Source organism: Pyxicephalus adspersus, chromosome 2, assembly GCF_032062135.1.
Source record: "Pyxicephalus adspersus chromosome 2, UCB_Pads_2.0, whole genome shotgun sequence".
NCBI classification, from domain to species: domain Eukaryota; kingdom Metazoa; phylum Chordata; class Amphibia; order Anura; family Pyxicephalidae; genus Pyxicephalus; species Pyxicephalus adspersus.
The window spans coordinates 79,434,144-79,454,629 of record NC_092859.1 but is presented as its reverse complement, the minus strand read 5'-3'; the positions used below and the strand labels follow the sequence as shown (position 1 = coordinate 79,454,629).

General features: G+C 36.2%; 1 protein-coding gene across 1 annotated transcript in view; it reads right to left on the bottom strand.

Annotated features, from left to right (window-relative positions):
- Positions 1-17,043: 17,043 nt before the first annotated feature.
- Positions 17,044-20,486, bottom strand: part of LOC140323815 (dynein axonemal heavy chain 3-like) — a 333,376-nt gene continuing 329,933 nt past the window's right edge. Inside the window, exons 53-54 of the mRNA XM_072401190.1 lie at positions 18,536-18,593; positions 17,044-18,339 (exon numbers count right to left, since the gene is read on the bottom strand). Of these exons, the coding sequence (XP_072257291.1) occupies positions 18,194-18,339; positions 18,536-18,593 (204 nt within the window). The 3' untranslated portion in view covers positions 17,044-18,193. The remainder of the gene's footprint in view (positions 18,340-18,535; positions 18,594-20,486) is intronic.

Below are 20,486 nucleotides of genomic sequence, written 5' to 3'. Positions count from 1 at the left end.
AATATAAAGATTTCTTTGTATTGGACTCAATACAGCTATTTTGTATTGAATCCTATACAAAATTATTAAAATTTCCAGCCGCTCTTCCCACCCGCACTGACGCATGCACCAACGTCACCGGGAAACCCCAGAGATCGTCTCTGCAGTCATTGGCTGAAGATCGAAGAAAGATGTGTCCCAAGGAGCTGCAGGGACCAGCAGGATGCCAGGGGACAATAGAACAAGGTGTTTTTTTTTTTGTTTTTTTAATGGGACTTGGGCTTACTGCTTTTCACATGGTAAATCCACCCTGGGAATAACGCTAGGGGGGTTAAGTTGGGGAATGCCTGTACAATGATCAGGAGCACCTTGGAGTATTCAGGTGAAATTTGTCTAATATTTGCTTGCTTTTTTTCCTGCAAGTACCGGTAATCATACTTTTATGATTTGAAACATTGACAATAAAATACTGTGCCTCCTATATTGTTCAAATAAGCCTAGCATATCTGCACACTTTGGCAGACTCACCTGGCAAAGTGCTCCCCTCCTGTGCAATGTTTCTTGTGACTGACGAGGTCATTATTGTACGGTCTTGCAGGTTTAAAGTGGAACTAAAGTACTAATTTAAAAAATTTGTGTTCAGGCAGAATTTTATTTCAATAAGGGACAGGCAATGTCCCCTCTGCAAAATGAATTTTTACCTGCTTGATCTCTGTCCTCATCTGTTAAAAATGTTGTGCATGAGCAGATTAGCGTAAGAAGCTTGGATACCCGGTGCATCCTGGCTTCCCCTGGAGCTGCCAGGAGTGAATGAACTCCTGCATAACAGCTCGGGAATTCAGTCACCCAACCAATCAAGATCACCAAAGATTGAAACCACCAAGAGAAGGAGGAAGATGATAGTGCCTGCAATTGGACAAGTACAAAAAAAAATTTGTGATAAGGCAGGTAAGTTTATTTTATTGCAAAAGGGACTTTGCCTGTCCGTTCTACAATAAAAGACCTACCTAATGGCAATATTTACCATTTTTGGATTTAGTTCTGCTTTAAAGGATTTGGACATCTTAATGCAGAACTAACAATATAAAAAAAAAAAAAAAATCACGCCATTACTTCCACAGAGCCTTCGATCCCTTTAAAACTGGCTTTGATTTGGTCTGCTCCATCCTGGATTGTTTTATCATCCCGGTGTGGAGGAGCCTCCAGTCATGCCATCTTCTTTCTTTGTTTTCTGGCTTCTGCTTACAACACATGATCTTGCACTGCACCGACCTGAGATTGGGTGACAATTCTTGTTCGCAAAAAAAAAAATGTGAGAAATCAGCATATCTCTCTCTCTCTCCCTCTCCCTCTCCCTGGTAACAGACAAGTTTGGCGCAAAATGACAACAGCATTTTAGGAAAATCATAGCATAGTACTGAAATGGGCAGTTCATGTAAGAAAGTTTAAATTGTTTGCTGCAGATCAATAGGAAAAATGCCATTATAGTAGTGAAATGACCAAAAGACTATTAAATAAAAACATTTACAGCATAAAAAAAATACATTGATGTGTTTCATGGTTAAGGAGACTGCACTATCTCTGACAATTATATTGAACATACAAAAGTAGGTAATTGCAGTTGAATTAAACATCTGATGCAAACACGTACAGTAGGTACATTGCAATCACGTAGTATCCCAATGATTTAGAAAAAACTTTACATTGAGCCTATTTATTAAAAATCCTCTCCTTTGTAGCAAATGTAAATCTGTATTCTACATTTATATTTTGTATTTAAATGAAATTACTACGTTTCATTTTATTACGTCCTGTTTAATAATAATAATAATAATTACGATTGGAAGTTTATATGAACCAGTGTCCTCTGGCTCCATCTTGTGGATCTAACCTGGTAATGCATGTTACAGTTACCACAATAAACATGCACAATCTTCATAAACTGGAAATTGTTTGTTTGTTCTCTTTGCAATACAGAGCAAAAAACACTAGCAAAAATAATACAAAAAAGATATGTTAAAATTTAACTGATATAGGTATCTGGAATTAAAGCAGAAATAAATATTAAAAAAAAAAACAGGTAGACAGGTTGTTTTTTGAAAGCCCAAATAAACAAACAAATAATCTGTCTCTTCACAATCTTTTAAGTATATTCACCTCTTTGCTATGGCATTAGTACCACCATATTCATCCAGTACACATATCTTATTACGTAGTTTATAATGCTGCAGTGGTTATTTTTCTGCAATGCAACTCAGGAGGCTGAACTAATGAGCACTGTAACATGTGCAAGATTTACTGCAGAGAGTAAACATAATGGGCTGAAGTTCTCACCACCATAGCTTCATATGCCAACAGATGACAATGTGGTGTAACAAGGTGGAAGTATTTGTGGAACTAAAGAGTGCCAAACAACACTCAGGTGCTTATTAAATAAAAGTTAGTACTTATCTTTATTGGATGCTTTAAAAAAAGCAACAGTTCCAGCAGTAAGATCACATGACTCGGTTTACCCAAGGGAGTGCCCCAATAGTACAGTATCCTCAAAGGAGAGATTTGAAGAAACGCAGGCATGAGACCATGAAAACCAGACTCATTTCACCCAACTAGGCCTTACACAGGGGTGATATCATAGGAGCAGAACACTGTCATATGCTAGAAATGATAAGTATATTCAAAATACTGGTTACACATTCATCAATACTGAACCAACTAAATATAGACATTTAAATTGTCCAATTTCGATTATTTGAATAGGTGTACCAAGTGATACCCCCATATTGTTAGATACAATTGAGGATAGTACATACAATACATAAGTGCAAAAATACCTCTAAGGTAAGCAAAATTCGAAAGGGTGCTAAGAGTGAATACACAATAAAGGTGATTGCAGGTCAATTACCCTTTAAAATATATACATGTAATAACCAAAAAAAAACAGTTTCATATATAAAATAAATGAATATCGTTTATATAAGTGTGGGAAGGAAGATACAAGATGATCACAAGGGCACAGACTAGACAGTTTACACAAATCCACCAGTACATCCACAATATGTGTATTCAGTAATTTATGTTTTTGTATTTAACATGCTAAAAGAATTTACTCTTAGGTGGCTCTCTAGTGGTAGCATCAGAAAGCCTCACCATTCCTGCTACACCTTATCATTAGTAGCACCCTCAATGTTAAGGCTGTAGGAGCCTACAATCATGTGTCACAGAGGATGGCGGTTCTTCTTATAATCTAATTACAAGCCTGTTATAGTTGAAATTAATTGATTGAATCTAGTTTTTGAAGATAGTTGCTTATGAACACACACAATGGAGTGAGCATTACCAATAAGAATTGGAGAAGTACTGAATGTTACTGTGGAGAACATATATGGGACACCACCATCTCTGTATGTTGTGATTTTAATCCTGCCTTTTGCCTGCCTTCATACCAAAGGATTAGGCATACTGGTGATTGTAACAACTTTTGTGCTGATACATCTACTAGCTGTACCAAATACATCCCTGAGGAAGCGGACATAGTCTGCAAAATGCATTGGATGATCTCACCATATGTAACGTGTACAATGTATCTAGCCCATGTATGTTAGAATGTCAATTAGACGCTTCCTAAACTTTGGTATATGGGAAGAGGCATGTATTTTTTAATGTTTGTTTTTTAATGAAATTTTTATAATATTCACTGCCTTTCCCATATATTTTTGCTTTTGTATTCTTTGAGGCTGTAGGAGAAAACATAGGAGAAAATCCCACTTGATTGAAAAGGCATCCTGGACTAGTGTTTGCCAGCACTTGAACCTCAAGTAAAACGTTGGAAACTGTCATTAACGAGTGATGCCATCTGGTCAATCATCAGAGTGCCCAAATGATGAAAGATTGTCCAGAGATACCAAGGATTTGGGGCCCATTTATTGGGATCTTAAAAAGATCTGCTTAGGGAATTCACCAGATGATTCCCCAGCCCCAGAATCTGACAGGTTCACAAGATGTTCCTTTGCCCATTACAAAAATTGCAAAAACTGATGAAGACTTCTTGTCCCACCTTGTCTGGCAACTGCCATCCTGTTGTCCATGAGGATGTTTGCTTTTTTCCCAACAGATTTTCCTCAGAGCTTGTCAGACCCTAATATATTTCCTCCAAGGAATGCTCAAAGACCTCAAAAAACACTGCGTCATTTCTGGTATTTGGGAGATTTTGCATTTAAGGAGAAACATTCTCACCAACTGTGTGTTGAAAGGGACTCTTAGATACTCCATGCTTTGAGTAGGGAGAAGATGACTTTTCTGCATATTTACTAACCAACAGACATGGGCTGGAGATTCTTGCCCTCTTTCAACCGTTTTCAGGAATTTGCAAGAACTAGGATACCATCTTGGTAATGAAAGACACAGGCACCCTGAGGAGATTATTATCTCTCAAATTATTATCATTATTATGCCTATTATCATAACAAATACAGTACCTTGATGAGTGTTCTTGGAGCTGTCGTGGCACATACTGAAAATAGTAGTTGAGGATGGCAAAACAAAAGAATCTTTGTTTATGTGGTGCCACAGGAACATGCAGGTAAGTGTCTGCCAAATTGATGCAGATCATCCAGTCTGAAGCGTGAACAACTGATAAAATAGTTTGGAGAGGCTCCATACGAAAAGACCTGACTCAGACATACAAATTCAGGTCCCTTAGATCTCGGACTGGCTGGAACACACCCGTTTCAAACCAGTAAATGTTTGAAAAAAAGCCCATGCCTTTCTCTTCCACAGGAACTTGTACTACTACTTGAATTTTGCATATTTTTCAAACCTAGAGTAAGAGGGCCTCTATTTTTGACATTTTTATTGGCAATAAGGTCTGAAAAAACACGTTTTTGGAGGACATGAAACAAAATCTATCTGGTATCCAAAAGACAAATCCCACATTTTGGTAAATCTCAAAAGTCTGGCCCAACCTCCAGATTCTTTGTGCCACCATCCTCAAAAGGACTTGCTTGCAGATTTAGTTGCCGTTCCAACTCTGGGGTTAGAGATTCTCAATAGTGATGACACCATTGGAACCAAAAAGATTCATGGGACCTCATTCTCCATGCATTTTATTTTAAGCATAGTTGCACTATGGTCACAGGTGTCTGCATACTTTACAAAAAGGTTTTCCATCCTCCCCACTTCTAAGTCAAGTTGTTAAGGAATGTGTAAACATTTAAAGGAACACAGCCAAATGATTTAGGCAAACAACTACTATAACAGACAGCAGCTTTGGGATCTTAACAAACACACTTCAAATGGAAATAAAGAAATTATATCTGTACCTGCCTCTCTGTAAAATCTTGTGGCAACATCCGGCGACTGACAGTAGCCACTCTTCCTTTTTGGTTCCTCCCGTCGTAGAGTGCATGCCTGTAACCTCCATAGTTTTTACTGGCTATATGTCCTGCAGTGGTTCCATAGGGGCACACAGCAAAGGGGATCTGTGTTCTTATGAGTTTTGCAGCCTGCTGTTACTAGTAGTCCAGCAGTGAGTAGCTGTCTTTTCCTTGCTTAAGCCTGCTATGTCTGAGCACTGGGAGCTGGGAGGTATAGATGTGGACAAGTACTGATAAGTACAGCCCGGTGACCGTGGGAACTGAACTGCAGATAAACTCTGAAGGGAGAAACTCCATTGAGAGTTCATCTGCAGCTCCACTGCGATCCCTGGGCACTAGAAGTTAATTAACCTCTAGTGCCCCGGGATCGCAGTGGATTCTCATGGCTGCAATCATTCATGCAGCCCTGGCAATCCTCCTGTTTGCCATCCCCGGGCACTGAAGGGTAATTACCCTCTAGTGCCCCGGGATCGCAGTGGATTCTCAGGGCTGCAATTGTTCATGCAGCTCTGGGAATCCTCCTGTTTGCAAACCCGGGGCACTGGAGGTTAATTAACCTTTAGTGCCCTGGTATCGCAGTGGATTGTCAGGGCTGCAATCGTTCATGCAGCCCTGGGAATCCTGTGTGCGATCCCCGGTGCTAGAGGTTAAATGAGGACAAGTCTTTCCATTCAAAACCTCTGGTGCTCTCTGCTTGGCTGAGGAAAGCCCCATTTAACCTCTAGTGCCGGGGATGGCACACTGAGCTGAATCTCCTCCCAGTTGTCAAAGGTCATCGTGTTGCTGCTGTGTGTTGGGAGAAACAGGTTTGAGCTGACCTGTGCTGGGTCAACCACTTTGCTGCTGCATCTGTGCTGATGTGCTGTGGTTGTATGGGATGGGCAATACCACTTTTAAATAATGGCAAGCACGCCTGTAATCTTGAAAGCTGTTTTTCCATTGCTCTCTTTCTTTTTTTTTTTTTTACAGTGACAACAAGTGGTTGTGACAAGTGACACAAAAATAACCAGAAATAACAGTCCCCTTTTAGTACTGTACACTGTAAAATGCAAATATTCAGACACTGAAACTTTTCTTTTTACAACAGCTATACAAGGTTTTTCTAACAAATGACACAAACATCAGAACTAAGAAATAACAGTCCCAATGACAACACAAAGCAATGCAGTTTATTTAGTATGCCCTGAAATGTGCAGACATTCAGCAGCAGTGCTGAATAAATCAGAACTGAACCTCATTATACTCACCTATTTCATTTACTCACTCCCCATTCCATCGCAGGGCGCCATATTCTTCTTCATTCTTTTCTTTCTAGTTGCAATCTTTGGCCATCTTAATTGCCAGAACTGGGATGACCTAACTCATAAAGAAACCAGCAGTAGGAATAGACAGGGTATTGTATATACTCAAATATAAACAGATTTGAATGTAAACCAAAGTACCTATTTTACCTTAAAAAACAGGAAAAATACTTTGACTAAAGTATATACCTAGGACACAAAAATTTGCCATTATTTCAAACATTTAAAATGGTGTTTAATAGAGATGTAAGTAAATGACTAGGATTATATATCATATTTATTTGAAGGGGAAAAAAATTAAAATCGTGTGAGTTCAGTCTGTATACCCCCCACCTTTTTACTTGTTAATGCATTCTGTTCTTTGAGTTGGTTATTATTTGTAATTTGCTCCTAAATTATCTTTTTTATGCATGGTTGTTGGCCACTAGTAGACGAAGCCATGTCGTCATGTAGTGTTACAAACAGCTTGTCTTTGACAGCTCTGAAAAAAATCTTGCTTTATACTTGACTATACTGTAAGCTTATAAAACTGAAAATCATCATGCAGGGCGACATTTCTAATAAAATTTACAGAGTCTAGCTTTTTAAAACCATATCTCTGTGTAAAGGGAGAATTTCTTGAAGTAGAGAAATCGTGAATGGAAACCTGTCCAAAAGGAGCACTCATATGTATACTTTTATATTTTGTTTATTTTTCTACCGGTAAGAGAAAATTGTGATAAATTATTATGTTTTAGCTGTGTCTAAAACTGACAACATGAGGTTCATCCATAGGCCAACATCTTTATCTTCCACCAATGTTAATTGATACCAAAAAGATAATCATAAATAAAACCAAGAGGTTATACTAAAACTGCATTATACCTTGGCAGAAATTTCTTCTGGGAAATGGTCATCCATTACAGGGACAAAAATACAGTTCAGTGGAGTTTTGAAAGGTCCAAGGTGCTGCCCATCCACAATCCTGCACTGAATATTCAGAACCCCTACAGATTGTATTAAAAATAAATTTGAGGTAGGAAGTAATAATGAAATATCTACAAATTCTGGCCTTTGTATTTTCCACTTAAATGAGGAAAATAGATGATTTTTCAAGGGGAACAATTAACACAGGATTGCTATTAGCTATTGCTAAAGCATGATTCTGAAACACAAATAATTGATAATACAGGTAGTCCCGGGGTTAGGGACATCCGACATACAGATGTCCCCTAGTTACGAATGAGGCTTCCCTGCTTGTTCTGTGCAGGAGGGGGGCTTGATGGCGGAAAGGGGCACTTTGCCTGACTTGCAGAAGAAAACTTTTGCTAAACATAGCTGAGGTTGTGGGTGATCTTAAGGACTGAGCTCTTTCTGCAGAATCTTGTAACTCTTTAATGAACAAGACAAACTCTGCAGTTGTTTCTTTTTGCATATCAAAGCACAGTTTGCTCCAGAAGTTATGAATGTCTAGGTTCCAAATAGAGTTTTTTTTTATATGTTTATGATTAACTCACAGTAAAGATTTTATACAGTAACAGACACCAAGCTGCCTAAAAATATGTTGAGACACACATCTATCCTAATTGCATTTATTAAAATAATGTACTTGTTCCGACTTACATTCAAATTCAACTTAAGAACAAACCTACAGTCCCTATCTCGTATGTAACCCAGGGACTACCTGTACATGCATAGTAGGCATCCTGGCCAGGGCGATCAAAATGGAGATCGGGAACGCAGAGAAAATGAGGATGGGCGTGGCCATAATGGAAGAAGAACAATTAAATGTAATTAAAAAATTTGCAATCAGGCAGGTAAGGTTATTTTATTGTATTAGGGATATCACCTGTCACCTGCAAATGTGATAATCTAATATTAATATATATATATAAGATATATAAATGAAAAAAAAATTGTAAAAATAGCTTGGTCACTAGGTTCAATAAAAAACACAATTAAATTGGGATTTCTGCATATTCCCATTGACATCATACATGATATAAAGATGATCTTTAGAAAGTCTATAACCCTAAATTAGGAGTTTTTGTAAAGAGAGTTTATGGGTTATAAAAGACAAGATGGTTATACAAATAAAATTAAGGCTATATGAAAATTAGACTGTAAAACGTGTACAGATCTACACAACAGTTTAGGAAATGTATGTATGAAAATGTAACAGCTAATAAGGGAACAATTTGCTGGCAGCCTTAATTAAATAAGTAACTTGGTTTCTCTTCTGGCCAGTATATCTATATATGAGGAGTTGTGATTTTAATAAGCAACTATAAAAAAAACTTAAAACGTAAAAGAGATAGCCAGCCCAGGAATCAAACACATGCACTAGTCAGTGAGCACCAAGGTATTTTTAGTTATTTTTCCAACTTGATCCATGAGGGAAAACTGCAAACTTCAGAGATAACAGATGGGATAATTACAATTACAGTTTTCATCAATCAATAGTCTTTTAACGAAAAAGGCTGAGAAAAAACGGGTTCATATTTATGTTTTGTTGCCGAAGATTCTTTAGAGATGATAGTTGTGTGTTTTAATTTTTAGTATTCCTCCCCTCCCCCCCTTTTGAAAGCACTATGTCCTAGGGATTCATATTTTTTTCCATTGCAGATTTTGTATTTATTGTAAGCAGCATTAAGAAAGGGTGACATATACAGATTTACAGCAAAATTAAATTTAGTAAATTCTGGGAAAATTGTAAAATAGTAGATATCTGCACAGATAAATGAATGAATAACATTATTTTTATTTTCTATAAAATAAGGAAAAATGAGCTTTGGGACAAAGCTAATACTTAAAAAAACATAAATATAAAAAATGAATGTTTTTCTATCTGATGGCCACATGAGGTCACTATCTCACTATGTAATGATACCCCAAGCTTTTCTCTCTATCTTGATATCTACTGAAATAAAGATCATTGCTGTTTCAAAATATCACAATAGTTACTTCCCCATGCATAGCTAAATTATTACACATATCTGTTAATTCTGCATTCATCTTTTATCCTTCTTGACTTCAAAGCGTTGGTCCCCATAGTTACATTTGATACCTTTGCTTAATTGTGTACATTTAAAGGATCAAAAGCTTGCCATGATAATAATGCTAACCTAATGTCCTTTGATTTAATTATAATTAAGTAATTAAAGGAAATGCAATTATGATTCAACATTTGCAACTTAAGAAGCCTATTATATGTAAATAATAGATAATTGAAATTTGTGTGGCTTTAATAAAAAAACTTTATCTTATTTGCTCTTCTGCTTAATGACTGCAACAATAAAGTAACCTTTGGGAGCACACTTTTATAATTTCTCAATCAAGAAAAAGAAAGATTGCAGATACTTGGGCTTGACATTATTCTGTATGTTTTTTTAGTCTTATTAGTAATTATATAACTGTTTTTGCAAGAAGATAATAAAAATTGTTAAATAGGTTTTCAACTTTGAAGCAAAAATTGGATAACATGTTCAAATGCATAAGTGGCTCAGAAACCCACCAGCCAGGTATTTTAAAAGAGCTGCTGTGCTGAAATAAAAGAACATAAATACAAAACAGTGAATGAGCATTGTTACCCTAGGATAGGTAATTTGTTACCAACAGGTTCATCAACTGAAAATTTGTAGTGCAAAATAATAATTTTAAGTTGCAATATTTGAAATTGTAGTTGTTAGGTTCAAATACAGTTTAAAACTAAACTTTCAAAAAAAAAAAAAAATCACTTGGTTTTACTTGTGAAAAGCCCCTGATCCATTCACAAACCAATTTATGTGGTGGTTTGGCTTTCCTCTTTTTTTCTGGGGCTCCTGTCATCTTTATTCTTCAGTTTTTCTAGTTCTTTCTCATGACACCTGACCTCACACTGCGCAGGTGCAAGATCGTGGGAAGGGTTCTTCCTCCAAATAAAAAAAAAGAATGCCGACCTCACTGTGCATGTGTGGGATCAAGTTTTTTTTTACATTAGTGGAAAGCCCCTTGACAATGCATGTCTGATGCCCACAGTCTTCTGGGATATATAATGCAAGCATCCCAGAAGGCTGCAGGTTTCCGCAGGCAACCACAACCCCTATTTAATGTTCAGTGCTGCGTAATATGTTGGCGCTTTATAAATCCTGTTTATATACAATAATAATAATAACAACAGTAAAGACAGAAGTGGAAGGGACTTCCCCAAAAAACTTTAACTTTTTTTTAAACGGGATAGCCTTTTCTTCAAAGCAGGGTAACTCAGCCTTGGAAGTTGTTTTTTCAAAATACCCCCAAGGAATTCTCTATGTCTTTAAAGATAAATATTTAGTGGTATCACTGGTCAGAAAAATTGCCAGGTGGAGAGGATACACTTTTTATAGTGAACCTGAGTGATCTAGCAAACCTGTAATGGATCTGGTCCAGAATTGAAAACATTTGCTAACAAATAGCAAATTGCTTTTCTAAATTTATTCCAGGTTCACCAATGAAAGGGTAACTTTTCCAGCCTTGGAGAGCTTTAAAAAAATCACGCCTTTTGTCTGAGGTGTAGTCATATAGACAAGCCTAAAGGCTGTCTGATTGGTGTACTCATGGTCCTCTGGGAATCCCTTTCCCATATCCAATATTAATTTGTAAAATAAATAAAATTGTATACATGTAGGTAATACAGAAATACATCAGTTTAAAATCTTTTAAATATAAGAAAAGAAAAATGAAACAAAAGCAGTTTCCTTTGAGCTGACAAACAGTTCTCTTATTTAAAATGTGCAAATTTATTATGAGGTGCAGACAAGGCTGAAAATGCATGTCCTCCCCCCTGGAAAGAAAACAGTAATAATAATACCAGTACATCTGCTGCTCTTTTCACTTCAGAAACTAATTACTTGGTATTCTCCGAAATGTTTGCACAACAGTAATTTTGTTGGCATGTTTTTTAAAAATCAAACACAATTTTAAACTTATGCTACATTTCAACAATCCATCATTTACATATGGCATACCAAGGACAAAAAAGATAACACTTATTTCATATTTGGATTCACAGAACATAAGAAAAAGTGAAAGCATTGTATCACGATTACAGTGACATTTCTTATGCATGACTAGTGTGACTTACAGTAGTAAGAGGCTAAAAAGATGGATGGATAAAAAATTACAAACAGAGAAAATGATAGAAAAAATGAACAAGCAATTAATTTCAGGAAAATAGCTTGCCACAATGCTTAGTAGGTATAGAGAAAAAATATAAAAGGTATATAAAAGTAAAAGGTATATACAAATACTGACATTTCTTGTTAAAGTAAAGCTTTAACCTGACTCCTCTTTCAAGCCAGAGCCTCGTCTTTACTTTTCATCATATGTTACATTTAATTTGCCCCCATTGTAGTCCATTTTATTGCCTGTTGTAACTTTACACTTACACTTCTATTAAGAAAAAAGGCAAAATAATATTTTCTGTTAATTGAAGGAATACTAACATATATTAGTTTTCTACCTAATATTTTGGACCATTGCTTTGGAGCACAGTTCTACATTGACCCTATACTTGTACTAATGATGTACGATCTTCAAGTACATCTTATTGTAGCCAGTTTCAAAGGGAAAAGAACTGCATACTGTATGGTTTGCAAACTTAGCTGGTCTTAGCTGATTAAGTATAATCTATGCATTTTAACTATATTTAGACTCTTCTAAGAAAAACATCAAACTAGATATAAATGTTGACAACTAATATATAAAAAATATTTTACCAATAATAATATGTTAGCTCCTCCAAATATAGTTGTAAAGCTCAAAGCACAAAAGTTTGGTATGTATGATGTAGACTGGTTATTGAGTGTAAGACAGTCCCAAAAATGAGACCCGACTACAACTTTTATGTTCATTTTTGTCTTCTACAATATAACACTTGATTTGTGTATAATCTACTTTTGTATTTTTTTTATTATAATGAAAGCTGTTGATGTTCACATTACAGAAGGTTGAGACCCATTTTTCAAACAAAGTAAATTGTAGAGTTACCTTAATTGCATAACATATATATTTATAGCACTCAACTATAAGCAGATGTATAACCATAATATGGTTATGCAGTATAACTGGATAATTTAAACTCAATTTTTCTTGATTAATGAAAACTGAAATGTTCTTATAATCACAAGATTCATTAGTAACAGTGAAAAAACTGTAATTATAATGCCTAGACTAATTGCATCAAGGCAAGAATTAAGAATTCATTTCCTTTTTTATTATATCTTGCCTAAACTCATCAAAAAGCTATCATGTTCATCCAACAATGCTTCATTTTAAACACTGAAAAGCTCTTATCCATGAATATATGGTTAAGAATGAGGTACAAACATTAAGAGATGTTTTCGTTGCTTCTCTGCTAATTTGGTGGATAAAATAATTCAGCAAACAAAGCCTTCAGTGAACTGCCTTTTCTTGTTTGATTATACCAGTATATTGGCACAAACATACTATAGATAAACTAAGGGATCACAGTGATTATATACAAGGGAATTCAACATCTATTTTATTTTATTAACTTGAAACAGCTTATTTATTGCTATTTTAAACTTTTTGTTGCTTTGCTGTTTTAAATAGCTTCTAAATAGGACATCTTTGCCTACTGCTAGAAATGTTTAAAATATAACCTTTGACTGTAAGCAATATCACCTCTCTTGTACCACCTGTCCACTCAGCCCTATCCCCTCTAACATTCTCCATGTCCACTCCTCTTCTCCCCCGGTACTGTCATGTGTAACCTTTTCTTCTACGCTGGCATTTTCTTATCATCCTTTAAATATGCTATCATCCAATCCTGAAGACACCCCCAAACCTTTACTTTCCAGCTACCCCCAATTCTCTTCTTCCAAACTGTGCTTCCGAACTAAATAAAGAGCAACGTTCACCTATTTAACTGGTAAGAACTCTCCTCCTTATTCATTTATGCTCAGCTATCCTTATTCACAGCTGGGCATTTGTGGAACACTATAAGGAAAAATATTGTTTGCAAATATATCTGCGCTTATGAGGTGCATATGCAGCATGTTTGGTATGCTGTGACCATAACCATTCCCGGTTCACAGTGCACATGTCAAATCTGTTTACAAGTGTCACATCTTAAGGAAAGGTTAGGGATGCGGTATATAGATAAATATGTACATTTGAAGGCACAAACAGGAGCCATATACACATACTACTTGTGTGACTCTGTAAGGCGAAATTGCTTTTGACGACATCATTCTTGCATAGGTGAAAAGTATGAAAGTGTAGCAACTAGCACACACAAAAGGTATTTCCTTAAAAAAAACATTAGAACTAGTATTCTAACTGAACAGAAACAGCACTCACTGAAGTGACCAATGATTTCTTTACAGCCAAGTTGCAAGTCAAGATCTCCCATCTGCGGCCCTGATTTATTAAAGCTCTCCAAGGCTGGAGAGAATACACTTTCATCAGTGAAGCTGGGAGATCCGGCAAACCTGGAATGGATTTCTTCAAAGAAATTTGCTATTTTCCAGCAAATGCTTTGAATCCTGGACCAGGTCCATTCCAGGTTTGCTGGATCACCCAGCTTCACTGATGAAAGCGTATTCTCTCCAGCCTTGGAGAGCTATAATAAATCAGGCTCAGTGGATCAACTTCTTCTGCAGCAGTCCTTGCAGTCTTTCTGCACTTTCTCTTTGTCTTTGTCTCTTTGGCTTTTGTCTTTGTCACACATCTCTTTGTGGCAGTTTCTTCTGCTTCTGTCCCACTTCCTGTACTGTAGGCTTTACCCAGAGCTCAGTCTCTGGAGCTTTGCTCTCTTTACTCCTCCTCTCTAGGCAAACTCATATCCACTTTTGGTTTTCAATACTATTATATAATATATAATATCACTGTTTATACTAGTGTTTCTTGACCTTTTTAACATGGGCGAACCCTTGAAATAACATTAGGGTATTTAGGGAACCCCTACTATTTTTACTATATATTCATAACTCTCAGTATATTAGTGTGGTGATCAGTGAGAAGAATTCCTCTTACATTTCTGCCCAGTGGGAAGAATGTCACCTTTACAGATAGCCAAAAATAGCATTGGTGTTACCTAAACTGACCTCAGAGACAACCCCTAGCTACCTCTGAAGTTCTACAGTTCCACTGAAACCTGGTTGAGAAACACTGGTAGCTTAGAAATTGTTGGGCAATACCATCTGCTACCTATAAAAATAATGTAATTTGTTGTGCTTGTCTTTAGTAGCAACATATATAAAGGTTTTCCTTTTAGAAGAAGGAGATACAGGCAGGCTAAACTCTTATACATAGGAGAAAAGGTTTTAGTGCCCATTATAAGAAGATCTAAAAACATTACTTAGAATACTCCAAGAACCATTGCATCCATGCTTTATTTGCTTCAGTGTAAAAAAAGAATAAAAAATATTATATGTTAGAGGAATAAAAGAGAACAATAAAGGGGAAATATCCAAAGAATTGAAGCTGTTTAATCTGCCAAAAACCTGTAACTCCTGGTGACTTATTTGTGTATTTGTGGTGGCCTGCTGACTAATGGTTAAAAGCTTAATTTACCTATACATAGCTTTTGGCCTTTATCCCACATCTTCAGCACCACAGAAGTGAAAGGTGAACCTATAATAGTCCATGCTAATATAGCTTTGTGAGGGATCAAAGGAAACCCTCCATTATATACCAAAGACAGAAATATTTTTTCAGTCTTATGAGGCAATGTTCAAATCCTTAAAAATAAGGGTTTCCATAACATCATGCTTTTCCTGTATTTTAAAGCCACTACTGATACCAATGGGCAAGGAGATATGAGCACATAAATTCACAGAATTTTGAAAGTCTTTTTTTTTTTAATAAAATAGGTATGAACATTTTTGTACCATAGGAGATACTGTGTTTCTCCTAACTTCCTGCTCCAAAGATACAACACTTGGTACAGATACAGGTGACCCCAATCGGAAGATTTCCCTTTATTTCTGTTCTGCTGATAAATGTTGGACAGAACAAAAACATTTAGAACAACAAGAAAACATGGATAAACAATAAATTATACCTTTCAAAAGATACATACATCTGTCATTAAAAACAGAAACTTACACTAAAATAAAATCAGAAAACCTTGTAATGCATTCTATATTAAAATTCAAATGTAGTTTTCAAAACTTTGAAAATATTATTTCAGAAAGCTATAATTAGATTGGCAGTAACATTTGAATCTGGAACATGGTGTTTAAAACAAGTGGATGAGAAAATGCTTTAAATTTGAGAACGAAATGTGTTGAGAAAAATGTATTTAGCCGTGTGTGAGAATAGACTATAAAGATAATAACTAATGAAAAAATAGCAAAGTTGTACACAGACCCAGATATTGTAACATACATATGAAAAATGTTTTAAACACCCTAATGTGGAAGAAAAAGGACAAGATACATAGAATATGGTCAGACAACCTCAGAAGCCAACTCTGAAACCAAGGTCCTTTATAAAAAGTAGTAGAAAAATAAAAAAGATATCAAAGATGTGGAAAAATATATGCAGTGGATTTTTACAATTAGGCAAGTTTTAGTCTGTAAATAAAATAGTGACTTGGCTATATAATATGTATGATACATATACTGTTTCCTAGTTTGGGTATACATAAAAAATACATCAAGGGAGAGATCCTTTAGGAGAAGGAAATGTGCAATGGGCTGTAAATAGTTCATCAGGGTTACAGAAGCTTCTTTATGCTATTTTTAATTTAAATATTCATAGCTTATCATTATTGTATGAACAATTAAGGTCATTGATTATCATGTTCATGCTAATATTCTGGTCACAAGGCTTTGTTAGTATGCAAAGCTATATTTTTTATTTTATATTTTAGTTGTTTTCAATTAAATTGCCAAATGTGGCCTCAGGCAGGGCTTTATTGCAGAAAGTAACAAGTGTCGTCCCTTTTACAATAAGCATTCTTCCCTTTCTGATTGCTCCATGGATGTGTAGCACATTATTGGTTGCAAAAATGCCCAGCACATCCCGGCTTCCCCTGCAGGTGTCAGGACTGAATAAACTCCTGTGCCGCTGCAGGAGTTACATAATCCTGGCCCTGCCAATAAGGTTGGTTGAAGATCAGTAAGAGGAAAGGAAGAAGATAGCAGCGTCTGCAACCTAATGGGGACAGGTGAGTATAGATAGACTGGGTTTAGTGCTAAAAAAAGTGCTTTACAAAATTGCGGGGTAACTTCAGCAACACTATGTCAAAGGCAAAATCATTATATTTGCTGCAAAACTAAGTTTTGTTAAATCACTACATTTTGTTTATATCTCATGTACTAGACCCTAATTTATTTGTTTTTGGGCAGGTATAAAACTAATTTTGGTAGTATTTTGATCAACTGTATTGTAGAGAAAAAATAACACAGGAATATTAAATATATTCTAATTTATTGGATGCTGTAACTGCAGTGTCAAACATTTCATAGTAAAAATATTTTAAAACAAACATAAAAATACAGTGGGATTCGATTTCATAATGAATAAAAAAAATTAATCAGTTTTTAAAATGTACAATAGTAAATATTGGTAATTCAGTTAAATTAATAGCTCACAAAGCAAATCTTTTTACCTCTATTGACTATGATTATGCAGCAGAATTACTATTGAGGTCATAGATTCATTAAATCACATATTCATGACACAGAAACATGAATAAACAACAGATTATAATACTTATTATGGTATAGTCTGAGATTAACTGAATATTCTACCGATTATTAGCTGTCAACTCTCTTTTTTGCATTAATTGCCATTCTAAAAGGTTGGTCTGTGATAGATATATTTGCACAGTGTGCTGCATGAATAGGCATTGGTACATTAACCAGTTAGGACCCCATGCTAACCTGCAATCATGTATGTCAGATGTACACCTTCAATATCACAACATATATACCACATCTTTTATCCCTCGGTAAGGCACTTCATGGTATAGGGTAACAACTGTCTCCCACTTTTTCTTCTGCAATATCACTCTGTCACAGGCACCTCCAATGGAGAATATTAGTGACTGTGCTGATACTCATTTCTTAGGCAATGTGTAGCTACCACATTTACAGTACATTTAAACAGGAAGGGGAGTGAAAAGGGCTCAAAAAGATCATCATATCAGTAATGGCCAGCAAGGAGAGGTCTGCTGAGATTGCTAATGGTGAAAGTGAGAAGTCTGGAGATGTCCAGATGAAAAGGATATGTACAGTCAGAAATTAGTCCAGAATTGTTGGTTAGTTTAAAAAAATATAAATCTCAGGCTGTTTGGGTGCCATTGGGTAGCACACCAGAATACAACACAACCTGAAGAGGTCACTTTTTGGACCTTCAAAAGTCCACAAATTTCCAACTTGGGAAAACCAGTCCACTGTAAGCAAAATCTTGATTATGGAAGAATTTTTTTTTTTCTAATAATGATTTAGATTGTTAGACATAGAAACAATGTTGTTATGGGATTTCCAATCTTGAGCAGGCAGCAGTATTTTATAGCAGGTAACAAATATTATGATGAAAATGAAGGTATTGCTAAAGTCGTTCAGCAATCTAATAGTCCAACTGACAAAGACAAGCCACCCCTCTATTTACCCAGTAATTTGGAGGTTTATCTGTTGCCAAGTTCATACTAAGAACATAGTTTGTTGAGTGTCCAGTTGTGGAAAGCTCACCACGCCGAGCACTGGTCTTGTAAACTGTAAGAAGGAAAAAATGATTAAAACATAATGTTATATAAAATATATTATTATAATATAATATAAATTTTATTAACTGTAGTGATTGGGCTATAAGTGAGCCCATGACTTTTTAAATAACAACAAGAATAAATGTAAAAATACTTTAGCTCAAAGTGGTAATATTGTAAGAGTGACACTATCCAATCTGATTTACCTGGGCACCGATAAAAGGAATCCATTTCAGCTACCTTTTCTCCAGGAATCAGCCATATCTTTTTCAGCTTGTAAAGGAAAGTTCTCAGCAGGTGAAATGTAAGTAGATTTACACCATAATAAACAGCGCAGGTTAAATGTGCCCCATAACTAGGATAATATGAGTCAGAATGTATGAATGTGGTCAATTATGTACTAAATCAGCTGCAACACAATGAACTCATGACACGAAATCTGTTAATCTGCATTAAGCAGACAGAATTGTAGGCTTTGGCAAAGATGGAATATGCAATACACACATTAAAGTATACCATTTAATAACTCTTTATGCTTGATAGCTTAACATTTTCCATTAAAGGGGTTAGCATTTTACACCAGTCAAAAATAATGATATAAAAATAATAGCTAATTTAAAGACATAGTCAGGCTTTTGTGCAATAATTACATTTAGTTCAAAGTTTTCCCCATATTACAATTGTTCAGCTGCTAGATATCAACATTCTGACGACCAGCAGCATTTAACATACTTCCTTAAAGCCCAGGTTATCCTGAACCTTCCCAGCCTGTTACTGGATAGTAAAAAAGAAGCAGACAAATGATAAATATATGTGTCTGTCACTTTGCTTCCTAAAAGCATGCTTCTTTTTAGCAGTAAACTGATTATCTTCTGTGCTGTTACTTCCTCTAACTGTACAGCTCTTCTGTACTAGGACTGCAGGCAAATGCTACTAGGACAGATTCAGGTACTTACAATGCTTGTATTATTGTTTACAATTGTTTACAGAGCTGCATTCATTTTATCTGCCTAGATTTTAGTTGAACTCTAGTTAGCATGTTAAGTACTCTCAAACCTTCCTCTCCTTCCCTTGAATAGCTTCCCTTAGTTTTTGTTTTCCAATTACATTGACCCTGTACTGTTTAATCCCGCTTCTTGGCCCTGTGATATCATTACAGGGGCAGCAAAAGAAGCCCTAGAAGCCAGGGGGAAGAATCCAAAATTGGTTAACCTCCCTGGCGGTCTGATTATTTAGGTAATTTTGAGTGTCAGATCAGTACATTCTGTTTAAATTTCCCACCCCATCATGCCCTCCAGCGCACTGCCCCTGCACGCATATACATCCCATTGATCTCGCCCAGAACACGAGGCCAGGGAACACAGATGCTGGCCGGGAACACAGATGCCGGCCACATCGCTGAAGGACGCCGCGGGCTCTCTGGGACCAGGTAAGTCCTTTACAATGCTGAAGCCGGAGTTACCACTTTTGGTATTGAAAATTAACCCCGAGCCACACTAGGGAATAGGGATGAGCGAGCAAGACTTTTTAAACTCACGGCAAATTCGGCCGTTCCCGCTTACCAAACTGTAAGCGAGAACGGCCGAGGTAAATTTGCCGATCAAGATCCAATTTTCCTTAAAAAAAAAAAATTACCCTCTAGTGCTTGGGGATCTCACACAGGAGGATTCATTCATGCAGCCCTGGGAATCCTCCTGTATTGATTTCCTGGAACTTTCGATGGGTCCGCAAAATCAGTTCTCTGAAATTTCGCTGACCCATCGGAAGTTCAAGGAAATTTTCGTGAGAATGCCAGAGGCATTCCTGCTCATCCTTACTCGAGAATACTGCCAGGGAGGGTAGAAGAAGACAGGAAGGTTCTTTCTACTGTTCTCACTGCACAGCTCAGACACTCTGCTTATTTATAGTGTTATACATGGTTCTCATACGCTGCAGATATGCTGTACATTATAGTGTGCAGGGAAACCTTTACAGCTCTAATTTAGTTATACTGTATTAAACAAATCCTCTTTTGTTAGCACTGAACTTTGAGCAAACTAAAAACTTCCTACAAACCTTCTACTTCCCTTCCTATGCTGAGAGAAACACCCCCTGTATTCTAAAAATCATTGTTATTGGTTATCTGCTATTCCAGAGTCTATGTATATAGACCAGAGT